The sequence below is a fragment of the Aquarana catesbeiana genome, linkage group LG11 (genome assembly GCF_042186555.1).
Source record: "Aquarana catesbeiana isolate 2022-GZ linkage group LG11, ASM4218655v1, whole genome shotgun sequence".
NCBI classification, from domain to species: Eukaryota; Metazoa; Chordata; class Amphibia; order Anura; family Ranidae; genus Aquarana; species Aquarana catesbeiana.
In genome coordinates this window covers 42,269,256-42,289,672 of record NC_133334.1, presented here as the reverse complement: position 1 = coordinate 42,289,672, position 20,417 = coordinate 42,269,256, and the positions used below count along the sequence as shown (strand labels likewise).

Here is a 20,417-nt window from a genome sequence, read left to right as displayed (position 1 = left end):
TTAAAGTGATTTAGTATGGGTTGCTGTGAGTTATTGAGCACTGACCTTTGCTCCCTTTTATTAACTAAACCAGCACAATTTCGGAAATGCATGTAATTCAACTGTAATCTAAATAAAGATGTTTTTCAGGGGCAGCAAAACTGGGCAAAGCCTGTAATAACTACCGGTATCTATGGCATGCATAACATTAGAAAAAACTAGAAGGAAGCATGAAACCATCTTTAATATAGATGGAGAAATAACCCAAAATGCATACTAAAAGTTGATATCAGGCATGCAGTGGGAAAGTCAGCTTTGTAAGCTTATGGGTAGAAGGAGTGGGATACATAAACCCAACTTTATGCAAATACTTAAAGCGTAACTCCACTTTTGTTGAGAAAAAAAAAAAAAAAATAATATTCCCCTCTGGCTGATATATGTACATTGCAAGGATTATAACAACCTTTGTTGCAGATTCCTACTTTTCGTTATTCTGAAGAAATCCCTGTGTGTTTGTCTGTGCCTCTGTACTGAGTCTGTCTAATGGGAGTGGTTTCAGAATTATCAGTCAGCTGTGGCAGCTGCAGAGAACAAGGAAATCTGCTGGGCCTGCATCCCTTTACAACTGTTCCTATTGCAGGAGATGCCTGAAATCTGACTTGTATCTTGGACAGACTTCTGGGAAAATTGGTGAGCCAATCACACAAGCAGGAAATTATGTTTCTGGGGAGTGTTCAGTACACATTCTGTGTATATAACAACTCCAGGTAGCCATATTGCTTTGCATTTATAGAACATTACAGCGGCTGCAGATTGAAAAGGAAAGGTCATTTTTAATAACATTTAATTAAAATACGACTTATATCGCAATTGTATATTATTTTTTCACCCACGAAAGTGGAGTTACACTTTAAAGCCCATCTCCAGAATCCTGTTAAAATTGAATTTCCAGATCTTCTCCCCAGGCTCTATTAAAATGCAGACAAAGTGTAAATCAAAATTCCTGACAGCCGTGAAGGGTAAGGTAGGACCATACACAAGCCCAAGATTTTTAAATTATGATTTTACTGTCTGGAGATTATTTTCAGGGAGCAATTACCCAAGAGTGGGAATAGTTATTGTGCCAATATAGACTAGCAGTCCACAGTGACACACAATCCGCAAAAGAAACACACTTACATGGAGCTTTCACTTTCCAGTAACTATGCAGCCACATAACGCAATGGCTGAATGAGAAGAATTTGTGCAGTGCAAAGTTTCTGCCAGATAAAACCGTTCCTGGACATGATAACTGGGGCATTATGTTGCCTGGCATGAGTCACAATTTAATTCTTGGATATTCACTTACTGCTGCAGAGGGTTGCGATCCATCCCCAGAGTACCAATTCCACATTATGTCAGATGGGCACTGCAAGATAAAACACAAACTGTCAATACGCTGCTGGCTTGTCATTGAGGGTTGGCAAGAAAGGCAACTGTTTGTTACCCAAGCAATTGATGTGTTTTTGTAATAAAGGCCAACACTGAGGTAAAGGAGCACTTTAATGCACAACATAGCCATACAAGATCAATACACAGAGAACATAGAGAGATGCTTTAAAGGGGATTACCTGTAAGCATATCCAATCACTATAGCAACTAAACCCATCTTCGGTGCGGACATCTGTCCTGCATTTGAGTGGGCAGGCAGCTCAATCAGAACACTGTACCCTCTAAGATAAAATGGTTGTAATCCCTTACATATACCCAGTGAAGTGACTGGTCTCAGGTGATACACAGAGAATAAACAAATCCTCCTACATAGGTTGTACTCGTTTATCTGCAGTCTTCTCCACTCTATACCCCTTCATTATTCATCCCAGAATGTATAAAGTTTGTCTGAGCGGTCAGGAAAAAAAAAAAAAAAAAAAAGGGTGCGGAGAGATAAAGTTACACTCTGCAGAGCTCAGTGAGGAGAGTTGATTGGAGGGGAGGGAAGGGACACCCCCCCTTCACAAAACACACAGGGACAAAGCTGAGGCTTTCAATCACGGGCTGAGTACTGGAGTTTCCACCCGTAACCTTTTTTTTTTTTCTTGGTGTCATTTAGACTTGCCAGAAGTGATTCAAGCTGATAGTAGACAAAAATGACACTTAGTGCTCTTTATTGAGAGAAGTACACACTATAGAGGGATATGCTTTGTTTATATTTCATGTCTATTATAGCCGCTAGCAGTAATCACTGTATTCTTCAGTTGGGGACGGCTCCCACCCCCTTACACCCCGCTGGGGGTACACAATGGCTCCATGGGTGGGATCTCCCCATCAACACAGTCAGTGGTTGCAGGAAAGAAAAACTCCGTCTTATGGCTGCCTTAAAGTGATTTTAAAGGCTCAGGATTTTTTACCTTCCTGCATTCTATGCAAGAAGGTTAAAAACCTGTGTGCAGCAGGAAAACGGTTGGAACATGTAAAGTGTTCTTAAAGCAGTTGTAAATCGCTAGACTTTTTTTTTTTGCAAAGTAAAGGCATAATGTGCTAGCAACGCATACTAGCACATTTTGTTGAACTTAACTTAAAACAAAGCCCCCCCCGCCCCGAGATCTCAGTCCTGCAGCGGGCTCCCGTCTTCCTTCCGTGTTCACAGGCTCTGGCTCTGTTACTGGCCAGAGTCACGATAACGTCACTCCTGTGCTTGAGCCGCCGGTTACGGCACAGGGCTCAGGAAGGAACAGCATTGCTGGCCAGAGCACAAGTGCCAGTAATGTCACTTGCTGCATGTAATGTACATATCTCCTAAACGGCGCACGTTTAGGAGATATTTACAGTACCTATTAGGGTTGCACCGATACTAGTATCGGTGCCGATACTGAGTATTTGCACAAGTATCGGTAGTAGTGCAAATGCACAGATACCTGAAACTGATACTTTCAGGCTCGGTTCTTGGAGCTGTCAGTGGGTCTCCCCTGTTGACAGCTGAAGTGTTAAAGAGGTCCGGTAATTGGAGCTGTCAAAAAAAAAAGCAGCCATGTTTATTAACAACATTGTTCAGCTGCTGAAACACTAACATAAAAAAAAATATTGTTTCTTTTTGAATCTTTCTGTTTCTTCATCTGCAGATCAAAGGGATGAACAAATGTTCCTCTGTTTAACCCCTTAATTTACTCCCTATTCTCCTCCATTTAATTATTTTCCTGCTTTTTTTTTTATTCATGTCTATTTTATGAACGATAAACAATTAAAACTTTTTTTTGTTTGCTTTGTTGGTGAATATTTTTACACATATAGATTAACATATATTTACACATTTCACATTGAAAAAGTGCAACATTAAAAAAAAAAAAAAATCTATTTCATTTGTATTTCATTTTGTAAATGCTTTGTACCACCATTGCTGACAGCTGAAGTGAAAACAAAACAGTTGCGGTAGGTATCGGTAATTGGTATCGGCGAGTAAAAAAAAAAAAAGTATCGCTATTCGTACTCGTCGTATAAAAAATGGTATCGGTGCATCCTGATTCCCTAGTACCTATAGGTAAGCCTCATTTTTTTTTTTCGGGCTCGTTTACACTTGCGGCTGTCATTGCTGCTAATGAAAATCAACTGCTTGTTTTTACCACCCCCTTCCCCAGCCATAATTGTAAAGACTCCTATAGGGCAAGTACTGTGGTTTTCAACCGGCTTCTTTTGTACTGAAAGCTACAGTCTTCATATTCTTTAGCAGTTGTTTAATTTTCCAATCTGAAATGCACATAAAAGATGTCACGCTTATATCAAACTTTTGTATCCTTCCCCGCTTCCAGGAAAAACCGAGATGATGTTTGCTGGGAGAAATCACTACAGAATATACTCCCTACATCCATTCAGACAAAACTGTGATTACACGTCATTCATTAACTACCAGCCAGAGTTTTCAAAGAATACAATTATCCTTTTATTACACACTATAAAACATTCCTACCATACCATTCCAAACTATACAGACCTTTCCACTCTGCTTCATAGTTATAAATGTGAGCCGAAGCCGAAGCATCAGAACCTACAATTTTAGGACATTAAGGCCTCCATTACATGTGCTTTGCTGTCTGAAGAGCGATCCACATTTGGAATGCTTTACATAGAGCATTTTACAGGTGTTGTATCACCTCCCCATGACTTGTTTTAACCCCTAAATGCTGGACTAGCTTGCTGCATCCATGTTCGTTATGTGCGGCTGCAGTATTGCCCTTTGCACCACCGGCCACAAAGCTGAGAAGAAGGGCTGCAGCATGTGTACACTCCCAGCCGCTGCCTTCCCAGCTAAAGGGGAGCAGTTAAAGGATAGGTTCACCCTTTATAACATGTTACTTTGGAACAGTCCCCCGCATCCCCCCCCCGCCCCGTGACAGCAGGTGGGGGTTCCTCTCCCCACACCCGTTATCACATTTTAAAAACAGCAGCTCAGCCCACACAGTTGCATCAATTCATTCACAGAGTTCAGTGAATGAATGAGAGAGTCCCACCTGCCAGTGCAGCAGATGTCTTGTAATTCTCAATGAACTTCCAGAGCACTGATGTGCACCCTCACAGTCGGTAAGGCTACACGCACAGCTGGGCGTTCTAAATCGCAAGCAGATTTGCCACAGTTCTGACCGCGATCTCAAAGCGGCCAGGTGAGAATGAGAAATTTCACAAGGCACATTTCAGATGCCATTAATTTGAATGGCACCTAAAAATGTGGTGCGGTTCTCCTGTGGCAAACCGCATTGCGTGAAGCTTGTCACCCAAAAAAAAAAAGTTCAGTGGTTCTTCTGGACGACATGCTTCACACGATCCAGTTTGGCGTGATTGCAGCGTGATTTATTGCGTGACAATCACAGCAGTACTGCGCTGCGTTTTTAGATGCCATTCAAATGAATGGCATCTGAAATGTATGTTGTGCGATTTGTCATTCACACCTGGGCATTATGAAATTGCAGGCAGAATCATGGCAAATCTGACCGCGATTCAAAAATGCCCAGGTGTAAATGCAGCCTGTCTAAATGTAAGGGAGGTACAGGCAGACTGGAGCCTGGCATTGCACCTGCGATCCACTGATTGGGGGTGCAATGCTTTGCAGGCTGCAATGTAAAAAAATTATAAATTTCACTTTTTTTACCTGCAAAATCATGTGCATTTATTATTTCTTTTTATATAAAAAAATTAGCCTTTTTGCCTAGCCCCCACCAACAGCAGGTGTAAACAAGCCCTAACTCTGTATGGTATGGGCAGGCGACTGCAGTGCAACCTGAGGGAGCCTGCTGGGGTGAGGAATAAAGGTAAGTATTGACTTCCTAATCCTCTACACCAGTGGTCTCCAAACTGTGGCCCGTGGGCCGAATGCGGCCCTTTGCTTGCCTTTATCCGGCCCTTGGGGCACTATTCCTCCCATCGACACCCACAATAGGCAATTTTTTCCTTCCAGTGACACCAATGATGGGGCACTTTTCCTCCAACCAACAACAGCAATGGAGCATTCCTCCCACTGATATGCACAATTAGGCACTATTCCTTCCACTAATGATGAGACACTATTCTTCCTGACTACAAGCACTATGTAATTGTTTTTTTACCCCCACTGATGCTGGAGTATTTTCTACTTCCACTGGCCACAGTGCGGCCCCCCTAAAGTCTGAAGGACAGTAAAGAATATTTGGAGACCGTTGCTCTACACCCGTAGACTAAACAAACAAGTAACCCTTGCAGTACAGGAGGTGGCTGGGGGGAGTTGTTTTTGAAAAGGTTCCTTGACCATGACGTGGGGAGGGATATCACCGCTTACCCCTGTTGCCAACACAGCTGATTTCAGTGCTGCCTGGGTAGCAAGAAGCTGCAAGGAAGCAGAATGCGAGTATACGGTGATAGGGGGGGTGTCTCCTGCAGAGACATCGAGGTTGATTTACTAAAACTGGAGAGTGCAAAATCTGGTACAACTCTGCATAGAAACCAATCAGCTTCCAGTTTTTTCTTGTCAAAGCTTAACCCCTTGCCGACCAGCACACGACGATGTACGTCGGCACAATGGCACGGCTGGGCAAATGGGCGTGCAGGTACGTCCCCTTTAAATTGCGGCATAGTGGGGGCGCGCGCACCCGCCACATACTCCGTGAGCGTGCCCTGCAGACTCAATGTCCGCCGAGGGCCCGCGATCGTATCACAGAGCGGCAGAACGGGGAGATGCCTATGTAAACGAGCCATTTCCCTGTTCTGCCTAGCAACATGACAAGGATCTACCGCTCCCTGTCATCGGGAGCAGTGATCTCTGTCATGTTCTAGTGAGACAACCCCCCCCCCCCACACAGTTAGAATCACTCCCTAGGACACACTTAACCTCTTGATCGCCCCTAGTGTTTAACCCCTTCTCTGCCAGTGTCATTTACACAGTAATCCATGCATTTTTATAGTACTGATCGCTGTATAAATGACAATGGTCCCAAAATAGTGTCAAAAGTGTCCGAGGTGTCCGCCATAATGTCGCAGTTACATTAAAAATCGCAGATCGTCACCATTGCTAATAATAAAAATGCCATAAATCTAACGCTATAACTTTTGCGCAAACCAAACGCTGATTTCGAGGTTGTTGTTTTTTTAACCAAAAATATGTAGAATACATATCGGCCTAAATTGAGAAAGAATTATTTTTTTTTTATATATATTTTTTGGGGGATATTTATTATAGCAAAAAAATGGCTTTTTTTTTTTTTTCAAAACTGTCGCTCTTTCTTTGTTTATAGCACAAAAAATAAAAACCGCAGAGGTGATCAAATACCACCAAAAGAAAGCTCTAATTGTGAGAAGAAAAAAAAAAAGGACGTCAATTTTGTTCGCACGACCGCGCAACTGTCAGCTAAAGCGACGCAGTGCCGTATCGTAAAAAGTGCTCTGGTCAGGAAAGGGGATAAATCCTTCCGGGGCTGAAGTGGTTAATTGAACAAGCGGATGTTAGAAGCTGATTGGCTACCATGCACAGCTGCACCAGATTTTGCACTCTCTAGTTTTGGTAAATCAACCTCGCTGTCACTCTGGTCCACATGGACAGGACGACAGATTCCCCCAATTATAAAATCGTATAAAAATTCCCCATTATGTACACCAGTTAGTGAAAGAAAATCTCTGCACATCCGTCTCCTAAAACCCAGCCGGCCTTCCTGCAGGTGAGATGAAGCCGTATTACCTTCCGTCATTGTAATGAGTGACACAATAAACACCATATTAGTTAAATAATGTCTATTCCCCCCCCCCCCCCCCCCCCCCCGCCAAACCCATCATTATCTGGTGTGTATAGGATCTCTCAGGAACAGGCGGTGATATAATCTGTAATCTCTGCACTCATCACTCACTATCAGAGACTGGAAAATAAATACCTGCCTCCTCCAATCAGATGCCACATATAATTACACTGCGGGGGGGATAAAAGAATCAATCCCGTCAGCGATGCCTGGGGAAATTTTTCATTATAAAAGAAAGTGCTATTGACAGCAACAATTCTTTATAGCACAAATCTACATCAACAGTACACAACGAGCCCCATTTATCAATCTGCCAAAATTTAAAAAAAAATTGGTTTCTGTTGGCGCAGAATGAGAGAATGTGATTACTTGATATAGGCGACAATTTCTTCATCCATAGTGACCTATACATTGAATCACACGTCTATGTTCACTGTCTTCCTATGATGGAGAAATAAAGTGCAATACCAGAGCAGAAATACGTCCTCACCTGACTACGCAGCACCAGCCCCCTCCTAAACTTATGATTAGGAACCAAAAGCCTATTGTATCTGGTCACATGATTTCTCTGAATAAAAGGTAATCCGAGTTCAGTGCGGATAACCCTCAGCAGAGATCGTGAGACTAAACCCCTAAGGCAATGGCGGCCAACTTTCTGGATATACTTCAGGAAACAGTCATAGACTGGAGACACATTACATGGGACTACTAGAGATCACTGCTATTAAAGCACTGCTACACATCAATGCTTCTATATATTTTTTGCTCTTTAAAGCAATAGGCATGTCAGACCTCTGCAGAGAGATCACTGCTTCCCACTTTGCAGCACGCTGGCAGGGGACAGGCTTTTCTACTCAGGTAACAAAAAGCAAGACATTGAATACCTATTGTGTTGATGAACCTGGAATGTATTTAGCTAGATTAAAGTCCAACTCTGGGCAACTAAATACTGGGCTGTGCAAACAGTGCAAGGGTTAAAAGGGGTTGTAAACCCTCGTGTTTTTTCACCTTAATGCATTTTATGCATTAAGGTGAAAAACCTCCTGTATTGCAGCACCTCCACAAAGCCCCCCTTTGTACTTACCTGAACCTGATCTTACCAGCGACCAGAACGAGCCCAGCAGCTCCAGACGCTGTCTCAGGTCCTCATTGGACAGATTGATAGCAGCATTGGCTCCCGCTGATGTCAATCAAATCCAGTGACACATGGACGCAGCAGCAGGACTCGGGCCCTTGGATTCTTGGAAAGCGGCTCTCCGTGGGGGCAATCCCCCCCCCACGCAAAATTTACATCCACTGTCGTGCGCAAGAGCCTTGGCTCTCCGGAGACTCTCACCCCTCACGGACTAAGACAGCAGCAGGAGCTATTGGCTCAATCACAGCCAGTGAGACAATGGAGGGGGGGGGGGGGGGGGGGGGAGCTGCAGCTGTGTGTGTGAATGGACATGCAGAGCCGTGGCTTGGGAGCGAGCCTGCTCAGGTGCCCCCATTGCAAGCTGCTTGCTCAAGATGCAGCGTGTCACTTGCCACTGTCACCTGCCACCCAGATGCAGCTTGTCGCTTGCCACAGAGGTGATGCGAGGCGGGCAGTGAGAGATGTCTTCATCTCTCTGCTGCCCACTGCACCTCTAGCAGAGATTGGCAGAGACTGCAGCGAGTGCTGCGCGGGGACAGGGGGAGGAGGTCTAACCAAATATCAGTATTATCGGTACGTTTCTGACCGATACGGATAATTTGAAAAATGTGCATATCGGCCGCGCCTCCATTCACACTTTTGTAACTTCAAAGTTGCGCCGACATTGGAGCGCAACCTTGACCCAATTTTTGATGAGTGCAGCTTGCATATGACTTTGGCTTTGAGCAGTGATAATGGACAACTGTTGCACTCAAGTTGCACTGTAGAACACTGGTTCAGGGTTAACATTAAAGTCTATGGCCCTCAAGTTGCATGAAAGTCAGACCAAAGTTGTGCATGAACTACTGTGAAGTTGCTGCAACTTTAGGTCCGGCATATATGAACAAGTATCATTGGAAAACATGGGGAACGACTTGTCATGCAACTATGGTGTCCAAAGTTGCATGACAAGTCGCCCAAGTATGAATAGAGCCTGTGCTGGAGGGTGGGGGTTGCTATGGGGTTGTCCATGTTAGGTAGGTTGTGCGGGGCACCATGGTTTCTAAAGGTGTCCCTGTGCTGCAGATTTTCTCTGGTTTCCTTTCTGGTAATGTCACCAAAATTGACAGCGATAGTAAATCTCTCCAACTTGGCCCCAGACAACACTTGCCACTGTCACCTGCCACCCATATGCAGCTTGTCACAGCGGTGATGCGAGGCAGGCAGTGACAGATGTCATCATCTCTCTGCTGCCCGCTACACCGCTGACAGAGATTGGCAGAGACTGCAGCGAGTGCTGAGCAGGGACAGGGGGAGGAGGCCTGACCAAATATCAGTATCGGTACGTTTCTGACCGATATCGATAAGTTGAAAAATGCAACTTTAAGAGCCCTTGCACACTGGGGCGGTTTGCAGGCGCTATTGCGCTAATAATAGCGCCTGCAAACCGCCCCAAAAGTGCCGCTGCTTTCATTCCAGTGTGAAAGCCCCGAGGGCTTGCACACTGGAGCGATGCGCTGGCAGGACGGTAAAAAAAGTCCTGCCAGCAGCATCTTCGGAGCGGTGAAGGAGCAGTGTGTATACCGCTCATTTACTGCTCCTGCCCATTGAAATCAATGGGACAGCGCGGCTATACCGCCGGCAAAGTGCCTCTGCAGAGGCGCTTTGCGGTGGTATTTAACCCTTTCTCGGCCGCTAGTGGGGGGTAAAACCGCCCCGCTAGCGGCCGCATACCGACGGTAAAACGCCGCTAATAATAGCGGCGTTTTACCGCCGACGCCGCCCCCCGCCCCAGTGTGCAAGGGCTCTAAGTCCCGCATATATGAACGAGTATCATTGGAAAACATGGGGAATGACTTGTCATGCAACTTTGCTGTCCAAAGTTGCATGACAAGTCGCACAAGTGTGAATGGAGCACCATGGTTTCTAAAGGTGTCCCTGTGCTGCAGGTTTCCTTTCTTGTAATAATTTTACCAAAATTGACAGCGATAGTAAATCTCTCCAACTTGGCCCCAGACAACAGTAAAAATCTGACAGGTTCTAACCCTTTCCCACTATATCCAACACAAATAAAAAAAGAAAAAAAAAAACTTTCCAGCTGCATTTTAAAGATAGGTAAAAGGGTAAAGGGTGGATAAAAATCAATTTAAACCAGATTTTTTTGATTTTTATCCTATTTTAATAAAATGCTTTTGGAGTAAAAATCTATCTAAAGACAGGTTTCTATTAACTACTTGACCACTGGGCACTTAAACCCCCTTAATAACCAGACCAATTTTCAGCGCTCTCACACTTTGAATGACAATTACTCAGACATGCAACACTGTACCCAAATGAATTTTTTGTCCTTTTTTTCACACAAATAGAGCTTTCTTTTGGTGGTATTTAATCACTGCTGGGTTCTTTATTTTTTGCGCTATAAAAGAAAAAAGACCAAAAATTCTGTAAAAAATGCATTTTTCTTCGTTTCTGTTATAAAATTTTGCAAATTAGTAATTTTTTCTTCATATATTTTGGCCAAAATTTATACCGCTACATATCTTTGGTAAAAATAACCCAAATCGGTGTATATTATTTGGTCTTTGTGAAAGTTATAGAGTCCACAAGCTATGGTGCCAATCTCTGAAAATTGATCACACCTGAAGTACTGACGGCCTATCTCATTTCTTGAGACCCTAAGCGCTGGTTCACACAGGGGCAACACGACTTACAGCGCGACTTAGCAAGGCGACTTCAGCGCGACTTCAGCGCGACTTGGGGCGACTTACAAGGCGACTTCAAGTCGCCTCCAGGACAGGCGACTTTCCAGTGGCCAATCAAACTACAATCCGCTCTGGGGGAGGGAGGGGTTTGCTTGAAAAAAACATCTTCTCTTCCTGTGAAGTCGCTTCACTATAGACCACGATCCGACTTGTAGGCGACTTCCATTGAAATCAATGGGTACAAGTCGCCTACAAGTCGCCTTGAAGTAGTACAGGGACCTTTTCTGAAGTCGGAGCGACTTCAGTAGCGTACATATAGACGGCTCTCATTCACTTACATGGACTTTCAGATGTCAAGCGACTTGGGGCGACTTGAGGTCTGACAAGTCGGATCCCAAGTCGCGGTAGTGTGAACCGGCACTAAGCCCCGGTTCACACAGGGGCAGCACGACTAGCAGGTCGCCTCACCGAGGCGACCTGCACACGACTGCCACGGCGACTTGCAAAACGACTTCTGTATAGAAGTCTATGCAAGTCGCCCCAAGTTGCCCCCAAAGTAGTACAGGAACCTTTTTCTAAGTCGGAGTGACTTGTGTCGCTCCTATTAGAACGGTTCCATTGTACAGAACGGGAGGTGACTTGTCAGGCGGCTAGGTCGCCTGACAAGTCGCCCCTGTGTGAACCGGCAGTAACAAGCCAGAAAAGTACAAATACCCCCAAATGACCCCTTTTTGGAAAGAAGACATTCCAAGGTATTTAGAAAGATGCATGATGAGTTTTTTGAAGTTGTCATTTTTTCCCACAATTCTTTGCAAAATCAAGATTTTTTTTTTTTTCACAAAATTGTCATATTATCAGGTTATTTCTCACATACAGCATATGCATACCACAAATTACACCCCAAAATACATTCTATGCAGTAAGGTGAAAAACCTTCTCTCATGCTGCAGCCCCCCAGAGCCCCCTATTACTTACCTGAACCCGGTCTTTTCCGCCCCAGGGACGAGCACACAAGCTCTAGCTGGTGTCTTGTGTCCTGATTGGGTAGATTGATAGCAGTGCAGCCATTGGCTCCCGCTGCTGTCAATCAAATCCAATGACACGGGGCCGAGTCCGGCATTCGTGTCTATGGACGCAAATGCTAGACTCGGGAGTGCGCCCGCAAGGTAACACCCCCCCCCCCCCCGGAGAGCGCTTCTCCTAGGGGGTTATCTGGTGCGGGGAGGAGCCGTGAGGGCAGCTGGGGACCCCAGAAGAGGATGTTTGGGGCCACTCTGTGCAAAATGAGCTGCACAGTGGAAGCAAGTATGACATGTCTGTTATTTAAAAAAAAACAAAAAACGATCCTTTAAATCATTTAAGGAGCAAAATGGCAGCATGGCAGCTCCCGCTAGCGGGCATCCACTCACCTGCTGCCGCCATGTCCCTCACCTTGTTGTGTCACTGCCGCATCACCAGCTGTCCCATTAAAGTGAATGGAACTGTCGGTGAGTCAACAGCGAGGAGGAGGAGCCGCTGCGGGACAGAGATGAGAGTTGCTCTTTAAAAATGATGATGAAAATCGAGTTGATTTAAATCAAACCCACCCTGCTGCAACCAGATGAACAAGGCCTTTCCAAACCAGCAGGACCTCTTTTAAATGTAAACTGCAAGGACAACGCTGTTTAAAAACGCAGCTTAACTAGTTCTGCCAGTTCTCTACAGGAAACAGCATCCTCCTTCTCTAATCTCTTACCATGCTAAACACGTCACAGCACAGCCACCCATCTGCAGGAAAAGTGAACTGATTAATGTTCTGCTGTCATTAACGCAAATTGCTGCATAAAATGCTCCACAGCATCGTCCACCTTACAACAAATAACAGGCCGTAAAGCAACGTCACTATGAAATATATGGACGAGTCAATGACAACAGGGACCATGAATTGTCCTCGCTGAGGTCTGGGAGTGCGAAGAATCTGTACAGCCCACCAAAGCAAGTCATGCAAATCTAATTCTGTTCATTCGTTCTCTCCATCATGTCTCCCACAGTGACAGCTGAAAAGACTTGTGTGGGTAGAGGATTATTCTGCAGCTGTCCTACAATCAGGAGAATAGAAATAGCCTGAACAATGCTTATCACCCCGCTGCAAGGACTTCCACCACATCTATTCTGGTTCTGCACTCATCCGGGGTCCTGCTGCTATACTATATAAGGGGGGGGATATAGAATGATGGCACCAGTCAGGATAATCTAGGAGCCTTCTATTTCTGCTGGAAATTCATCAAGCATCTCAGCAAGTTAGTCAATTTCAGGCATTGGGCCTCATTCACATGTCAGTTTCAGGCAGACTTCTGTGGAAAACTTAGCAGGTTTCTGCAAACAGATACAAGTGGGAAGCCCAATGCAAAGCAATGACAGCACCCGCAGCAAATCACATGTAATCAGAGCTGCAATGATTGCCTGTGGATGATCGGCAACGGGCGCAAGCCATTTGTACCCAGTGCCCATTATCCACAGGTAACTGCTGCACGTCCGAATGCATGAGAACGGCTGCAGGCGCGGTCACCCTCTGGTTTGCTTTACATGGGGCTTCCCACTTGATTCAGTAAGGACCGAATGTCGATCCGTCTTTGGCCGTTACCGCTAGAAATAAGTCAAACTAACAATCGGGATCGCTGGAAAATTCTTCTTCGATCAGCACTGCAGCCAATCAGCTGTAGGCCAATCAGTGTATTCCGACAGCGAAGAAGTCCCCGCTGTCAGAATACAAAAGCACAGCGGGGAGGAGGATGGATGGAGGAATCTCTTCATTTTTTTCTGATCAGCCAACTGGCTAATAGGGAAAAAAAAAAAACCCCAAAAAAACCTGATCTATGGGCAGCTTTAGATATAGTACAGATAATGCCTGCAGTGGTGAGCATTTAGAGTTTGTTTACACTTGAGGCAGCCCTCTTAAGTGCAATCTGCGGTAGATCGCTTTTCAGAGGGCATCTGACAGGTGGTGAGGAGTTGGTATGTTACCTCCTCACCACCTATGTTAACCCCTAAACGCTCGCACTACCGCATTGTAGGGCTTCAACGGGTTGTGGGATAAGAAGCATGTCCCGTAAGCCGCACATCAAAGCAGATCCTCTGTGAAGTGGTGCATGGCCACCTAAGTCTGGACTTCAACCAGGCCACGCCCCCAACACATTCCGCTACGCCCTTCGGAGCTTAACCATTTGCCAACCGGGCCGTTTCTGACACTTCGCTCATATCTGTAAAAATCAATGTTTTTTTTGCTAGAAAATTTCTTAGAACCCCGATACATTATTTATTTATAAATATATATATATATATATATATATATATATAAAAATTTTTTAGCAGAGACCCTACAGAATAAAATGGCAATCGTTGCAATTGTTTATGTCACACAGTATTTGCGCAGCGGTTTTTAAAACTACATTTTTTTGGGAAATAATATACTTTACTGAATTAAAAAAAATAAAATATATAACCCAATTTTGTAAAATATGAAAGATGAAGTAAATAGATACCTAAGACGTCATGCTTTAAAATTGTACATGCTCTCGGAAAGGAAGCAAACTACGGTACTTAAGAATTTCCATAGCCGATGCTTTAAAAATTTCTACAGGTTACCGGTTTAGAGTTACAGAGGAGATCTAGGGCTAGAATTATTGCTCTCGCTCTGACATTTGCAGCGAAACCTCACGTGTGGTTTGAACATTGTTTACATATGTGGGCGTGACCTACATATGCACTCACCACTGCGCATGAGCACGGGGGTGCTTTACTTTTTTTTTTTTATTATTATTTCTTTTATTACATTTTTTTTTATTTTTACACTTTCCGTTTAATACAAATGTTGATCACTTTTATTCCTATCACAAGAAATGTAAACATTCCTTCTGATAGAAATAAGCAGTGACAGGTCCTCTTAATGCAGAGATCTGGGGTCAATAAGAAGCCCGATAACCACTGGGAAGCAGTAGGGGGGGGGGGGGGGTGTGTACCCCTCAATCCGCTTCTAAAAGTGATCCATTGGCAAATTCACTGCTAGGACCACTTTTATTGGTTAGAGAATTTCCGGCTGAAAAAAAAACAAGAACATGGTTATGGCATATTGCTGCAGCCATAATCCTGGTATTCCACTGCCAACCGAGGACATTTTTTTACATGGCCAAGTTGGCAAGTGGCTAAAGGAGTTGTAAAGTCTCAAGGTTTTCCACCTATGCATTAAGGTGAGTAACCTTCTGTACTGCAGATGCCCTCCAGAGCCCCCTTTTTCTTACCTGAACACGATCGTTCGGGGACGAGCACAGCAGCTCCGGCCGCTGTCTCGGGTCCTCATTGGATAGATTGATAGCAGCAGGAAACATTGACTCCTACTGTTAATCAAATCCACTGACACGGGAGCAAGGGGGCGAGTCCTGCTGTCTGAGTCAATGGACGCAGCAGCAGGACCCTGGAGCTCGCCCGTACGGGTGTCCCCCAGGGAGATTGGCTCTCTGTGGGGGCATCCAATAGAGGAGGGGCCAGGAGTGCCGCCGGGGCACCCCAGAAAAGGAGGATTGGGGCAACTCTGTGAAAAACCCTTGCACAGAGGAGGCAAGTATGACATGTTTGTTATCAAAAAAACAAACCTTTACAATCACTTTAATTATGGAGCATAGAGAAGCGGGGCGAAACGTGTTTGGGCCATGGCCTGGTTGGAGCCCAGGCTGAGGTTGCCATACACCACTTCACAGCAGGTCTGCCTCAATGTGCGGCTTACGGGACATGCTTCTTATCACACAACCTATTGAAGCCACACCCTGCAATGCGGTGGTGTGAGCGTTTAGGGGTTAACATAGGCGGTGAGGATGTGTGGTGTACAGGACATGCTTCTTCTTCTATATTGATGTTAGGAGCCGGGACGAGCCCCTTCCTCAGCCAGCACTCACAGGTGTGGAGAGGATTAGCACTCCTTCAAAGCCTAAGCAGCTCACACTGTCTTGTATCCTGCCCCTGACAACGTCATTCTATGATGAAACGCGTAGGGAGGAGATGGCAGCGTGACGCTGGTGTATGCAGGGATGTGGCGTCCATCTTGTTGGTGGGGAACACTGGATATTACAACTAAAAAAAGCCTGTTTTTATGCGGAGCATGCGAGTGTATATCTCTTTTTCAACTCAATAAACCTATTTTTGATATACTGCACCATGAGGTTTATCCCTTTTTATATGGAATGAACTAATCCATGGGGGCAATTACTGGAGTATTTGAAGTGGAAAAGCGGAGACTGGGGCAGCTTTATCTGTGTTCTTGTGGTTTACCCTGATTGGAATGTATGGAAATTGAAGGGCTTCCTTGATTATCTAATGCGTGTGTGACCTTTGTAATGAGGGTCCACTGAGGTGGGTAAACAGCTGTGTTTCGTAATGGTTTCTTCCTCCTTTAATCACCCTTGGTGTGAAAAGTTTTGAACACCCTCCTTGGATTCATTTACTATGAACTAATTGTTTTTGTTTTTTTAAGCGCTGCACCACTCTTATGATTTTCTCTATTGCTATTTCAACAATATTGTGCTAGCTGCTGTTTATTTAGTCATATTTCTATAATAGTGGATACAAGCGCAGCATTCATCTATTTTTTTTTTACATCATGTGTGGATATTTATTCCCTGCTTTGCAGGGAAACAAAATCCAGCACATCCCAACTGACAGGACAGAGCTCTGCATTGTTTACATAGGCAAAGCTCTGTCCTGTGCGTCTCCACACCAGTCAGCGGGTGCCAGCGGGCATCGATTGGCCTGGCACCTGCTGATCAGCTTCTGTTGTGACTAATTACAGCAGAAGCGGTACACCAGCAGCGTGTGCGCCCCCTACCTGGAAAAGCAGAATCACGTATGTATACACCATTCTGTGCAGAGCGCCCACCCTGTAGCAGTAAAGCTACTATGGGGCGGTCATTAAGTGGCTAGTAAAAACAAAAAAAAACAAAAAACAAAGCCCAGTGTTATTGGAGAGTTCTCCTCCCTTCCCGTTTGGTAAAACGTTGTCAGAAGACAGGAAGTGAGGGGAAAACTCTCTAACTGATCCCCAGATAACTTTAAAAACTCAATAGGGGTTCTAATTCTTCCCCATTCTATCCAAAACTAAAATGTGTTTCTTCTGAACTTACACTTTGAGAGTGGGGAATGATTGATATGTATGCGGAATTGTTATGGTGACCACCAAAATTAGATCTGGTAATGTTGTCACTGGGGGCCTCATATATAATATACTGGCATATATGGCACTTGAATGCCAGGCTTTTCCAGGACTTGTTAGCATGCGGATCCAGACTATGGCTCACATTGCCTATGGTCATTATATAGGTCAGTGTTTCTCAACGCCAGTCCTCAAGGCGCCCCAACAGGTCATGTTTTCAGACTTACCATTATTATGCACAGGTGATTTGATCAGTTTTACTGCCTTAGTAATCACCACAGTCGTTTCATCTGAGGGAAATCCTGAAAACATGACCTGTTGGGGTTTATCTCTTGGCTGTCATGCCATGCTGCCACTGTACAGTCTACTTATAGAAGTACCTCCAAGCTAACATCTCAGGATGGGGTTATGTAGAGTCACAGGCTGTCATGGCATGCTAGGATTTGTGGTTCCTCAAACATTGCATAACTAAGGGTCACCTTGGGCTCTAATTCCATGCAGAGAATTTATGGAACATCTTCAGATACTGCTCCAGACTGGCCAGGTAGTGTCAGGGATGGCCATACCATGCTGGAACTGTAGTACCACAACCATGATACAGTTAGGGTAACCCCCGATTGGTTGTTCCCAACTGAGACTTCATGCTCCCACCCCAGAGGCAGCTCTAGGCTGGGACTTGGGGAGTCACAGGTTATCATGGCATGCTGGGACCTGTAGTTCTTTGGACATTGTAGAAGGGTAAGCTCCGGCCATCACTTTGCCACACCATGGTACAGATACAGTAAGGGTTATTCTTGGTGGTTGTGCCCAAATGAGGATTAAAGGCTGCAGGCTGGGTCATGGGGAGTCACAGGTAATCGTGGCATGCTGGGACCTGTAGTCCCTCAGACATCATAGAATTAAAGCTTACCCCTGGCTGGCATGCCCTGCTGTGACGTTACAGTCTATCTTCAGAAGTAGCCCCAGGCTGACATCCCAGGCTGAGATATGGGGAGTCACAGATTGTCCTGAGTAACTGCTGGCTGTCATGCTTTGCAGAGACTTAATGATACAGTTCCAGGCTGATATATGTAAAGTTACAGATGGCATGCTGGGACCTGTAGTTCCTCAAACATTTTTGTGTCATGCTGAGTCTTTATGTTCAACGTGTAGCTCCAGACTGATGTCCTGAGTCTGGATAGATATGGGGAGTTACAGGTTGTCATGGCATGCTAGTTCTGCAGGCACTGTACAACTAAGTCTCCGCAAAGTGTGACAGCCAAAAGTGACCACGTTACACCTCCAAGGACAGCTCCAGGCTGATATATGCCGTCACAGGTTGTCCTGGTATGCTGGGGCTTGTAGTTCCTCAGACATCATAGTACTAAGGTTTACTCCTGGCTGTCATGGCCCACTGTGACTTTATAGTCTATCTTCAGACATAGCTCCAGGCTGACATCTCAGGACGGGATATTGGGAGTCACCGGTTGTCATTGCCCGCTGAGATCTGTAGTTCCTGGGGCATTGTATTAAAAAAAAAAAAAGAGTGACTTCTGGCTGTCGTGCTTTGCTGAGACTCAATGGTACACCTTCAAGGACAGCTCCAGGCTGATATATGTAGACTGTCATGGCATGCTGGGAACTGTAGCTCCACGGACACTGTACATTTAAGTCTCAACAAAGTTTGACATCCGATGTCACACCTCCAAGGACAGCTCCAGCTTTATATATATGCTGTCACAGGTTGCCAAGGCATGCTGGAACCTGTAGTTACTTCGGCATTGTACAATTAAGGGTCACTTTTGACTGTCAAATTTTGGTGAGACTTTATGTTCCCCCTTCGGAAGTAGCCCCAATTCTGGGATCCCAAGCCAGGAGTCACAGGCTGTCATGGCATGCTGGGATCTGTAGTTCCTCAGGCACTGAATGACTAATGCCTACCCCCCAGGCTGTCATGCCACGCTGGCACTTTATATTCCACCTGCAGAAGTAGCCCCAGGCTGAGATCTCAGGATATGTAGAGCCACAGACTGTCATGGCATGCTGGGATCTGTAGTTCCTCAGACGCTGTATACTAAGGCTCACGCCTGGCTGTCACACCACGCACGGACCTGTAATGCCCCAGGCTGGGATCTCACATCAGGACAGGCTGTCATGGCATGCTGGGACTTGTAGTTCCTCAGACACTGTTCCCTCAGGCTGTCATGCCTTGCTGACACTTTATATCCCCCTTCCAGGCTGACACCCCAAACCTAGACATGAAGCATCAGGGGCTGTCATTCCATGCTGAGACCTATAGTTCCTCAGATACTGCATAAAGGTCACCTCCGGCTGTCACACCATTCATGAACCTATAACGCCCCGTCTCCCATAATCCTTCCTGCTTGCCATGCTGGGGGTTGTAGTTCCCCGACGCGCTCCTGGCTGCCATCTGGTGTGCCTGACTCTCATGGCATTCTGGGACCTGTAGTTCCTCAGACACTGTATAAAGGTCACACTACGCATGGACCTGTAATGCCCCATCTCCCATAATCCTCCGCGCTCGCTCTGCTCGCCATGCTGGGGGTTGTAGTTCCTCAGCCTGTTCCTGGCTGCCCTCTCCTGCAGTGTACCCGTCTGTCAGGCCATGCTGGGACTTGTAGTGCCACAGCCATTGGACCAGCAGCTGGCATGCCACGTTGGTGGTTGTAGTTCCTCAGGCTGACTGAGGAATGTGTATGTATGGGAGGATCTCTTCCACCTCCCCCCCTCAGGCCTGTGACTACCTGTATTACCTGAACAAGTTCTTATACAACCACCATATCCCACCTACCCAGCCCCCCTCCTTACCTGGGCCCCGGGGCCCCACTACAGCCTCATATCCGGGTCACACATTGGGGGGGGGTCTGCTGCCATCACACGCTCTCTGCCCACAACCTGCAGCTCAGATCCCAGCGGCAGCCATCTTGGAATAGGATCAGGAGCCGAGCAGCTGAGCGGTGACGTCCCAGGTCCCCGCCCACTGTACTGAGGCCCGGCCATAGTACTGAATGGCTGCTGCCCTTATCCGCAATGGCGGCGGGGTATTCCCTGGTTGTCATGGTGACAGCATCCTTCACACAAGGGAAGCCTCACTGAGCATCCATGGCTGCTAGCTGTCTTTGTTTGCTGATATCAATTGCAGCCCGAGCTCGCTTTGTGTAGACAGGGGAAGAGCTAAAGTATATAAAGTGTTCCCCCAGCCAGCGACTGAAAGAGTC

At 45.7% G+C, this 20,417-nt stretch overlaps 1 protein-coding gene across 5 annotated transcripts in view; it reads right to left on the bottom strand.

Moving 5' to 3' along the window:
* Window positions 1-20,152, bottom strand: part of LOC141111973 (uncharacterized) — a 144,875-nt gene extending 124,723 nt beyond the window's left edge. For all 5 annotated transcript variants that reach the window (XM_073604222.1, XM_073604220.1, XM_073604221.1 and 2 more), the window contains exons 1-2: window positions 20,008-20,152; window positions 1,328-1,387 (exon numbers count right to left, since the gene is read on the bottom strand). Coding sequence is in view for 4 of the 5 variants with exons in the window: in XM_073604220.1 (XP_073460321.1) it covers window positions 1,328-1,372 (45 nt within the window). In the remaining variant the exon portion in view is untranslated. The remainder of the gene's footprint in view (window positions 1-1,327; window positions 1,388-20,007) is intronic.
* Between the last annotated feature and the right edge of the window lie 265 nt (window positions 20,153-20,417).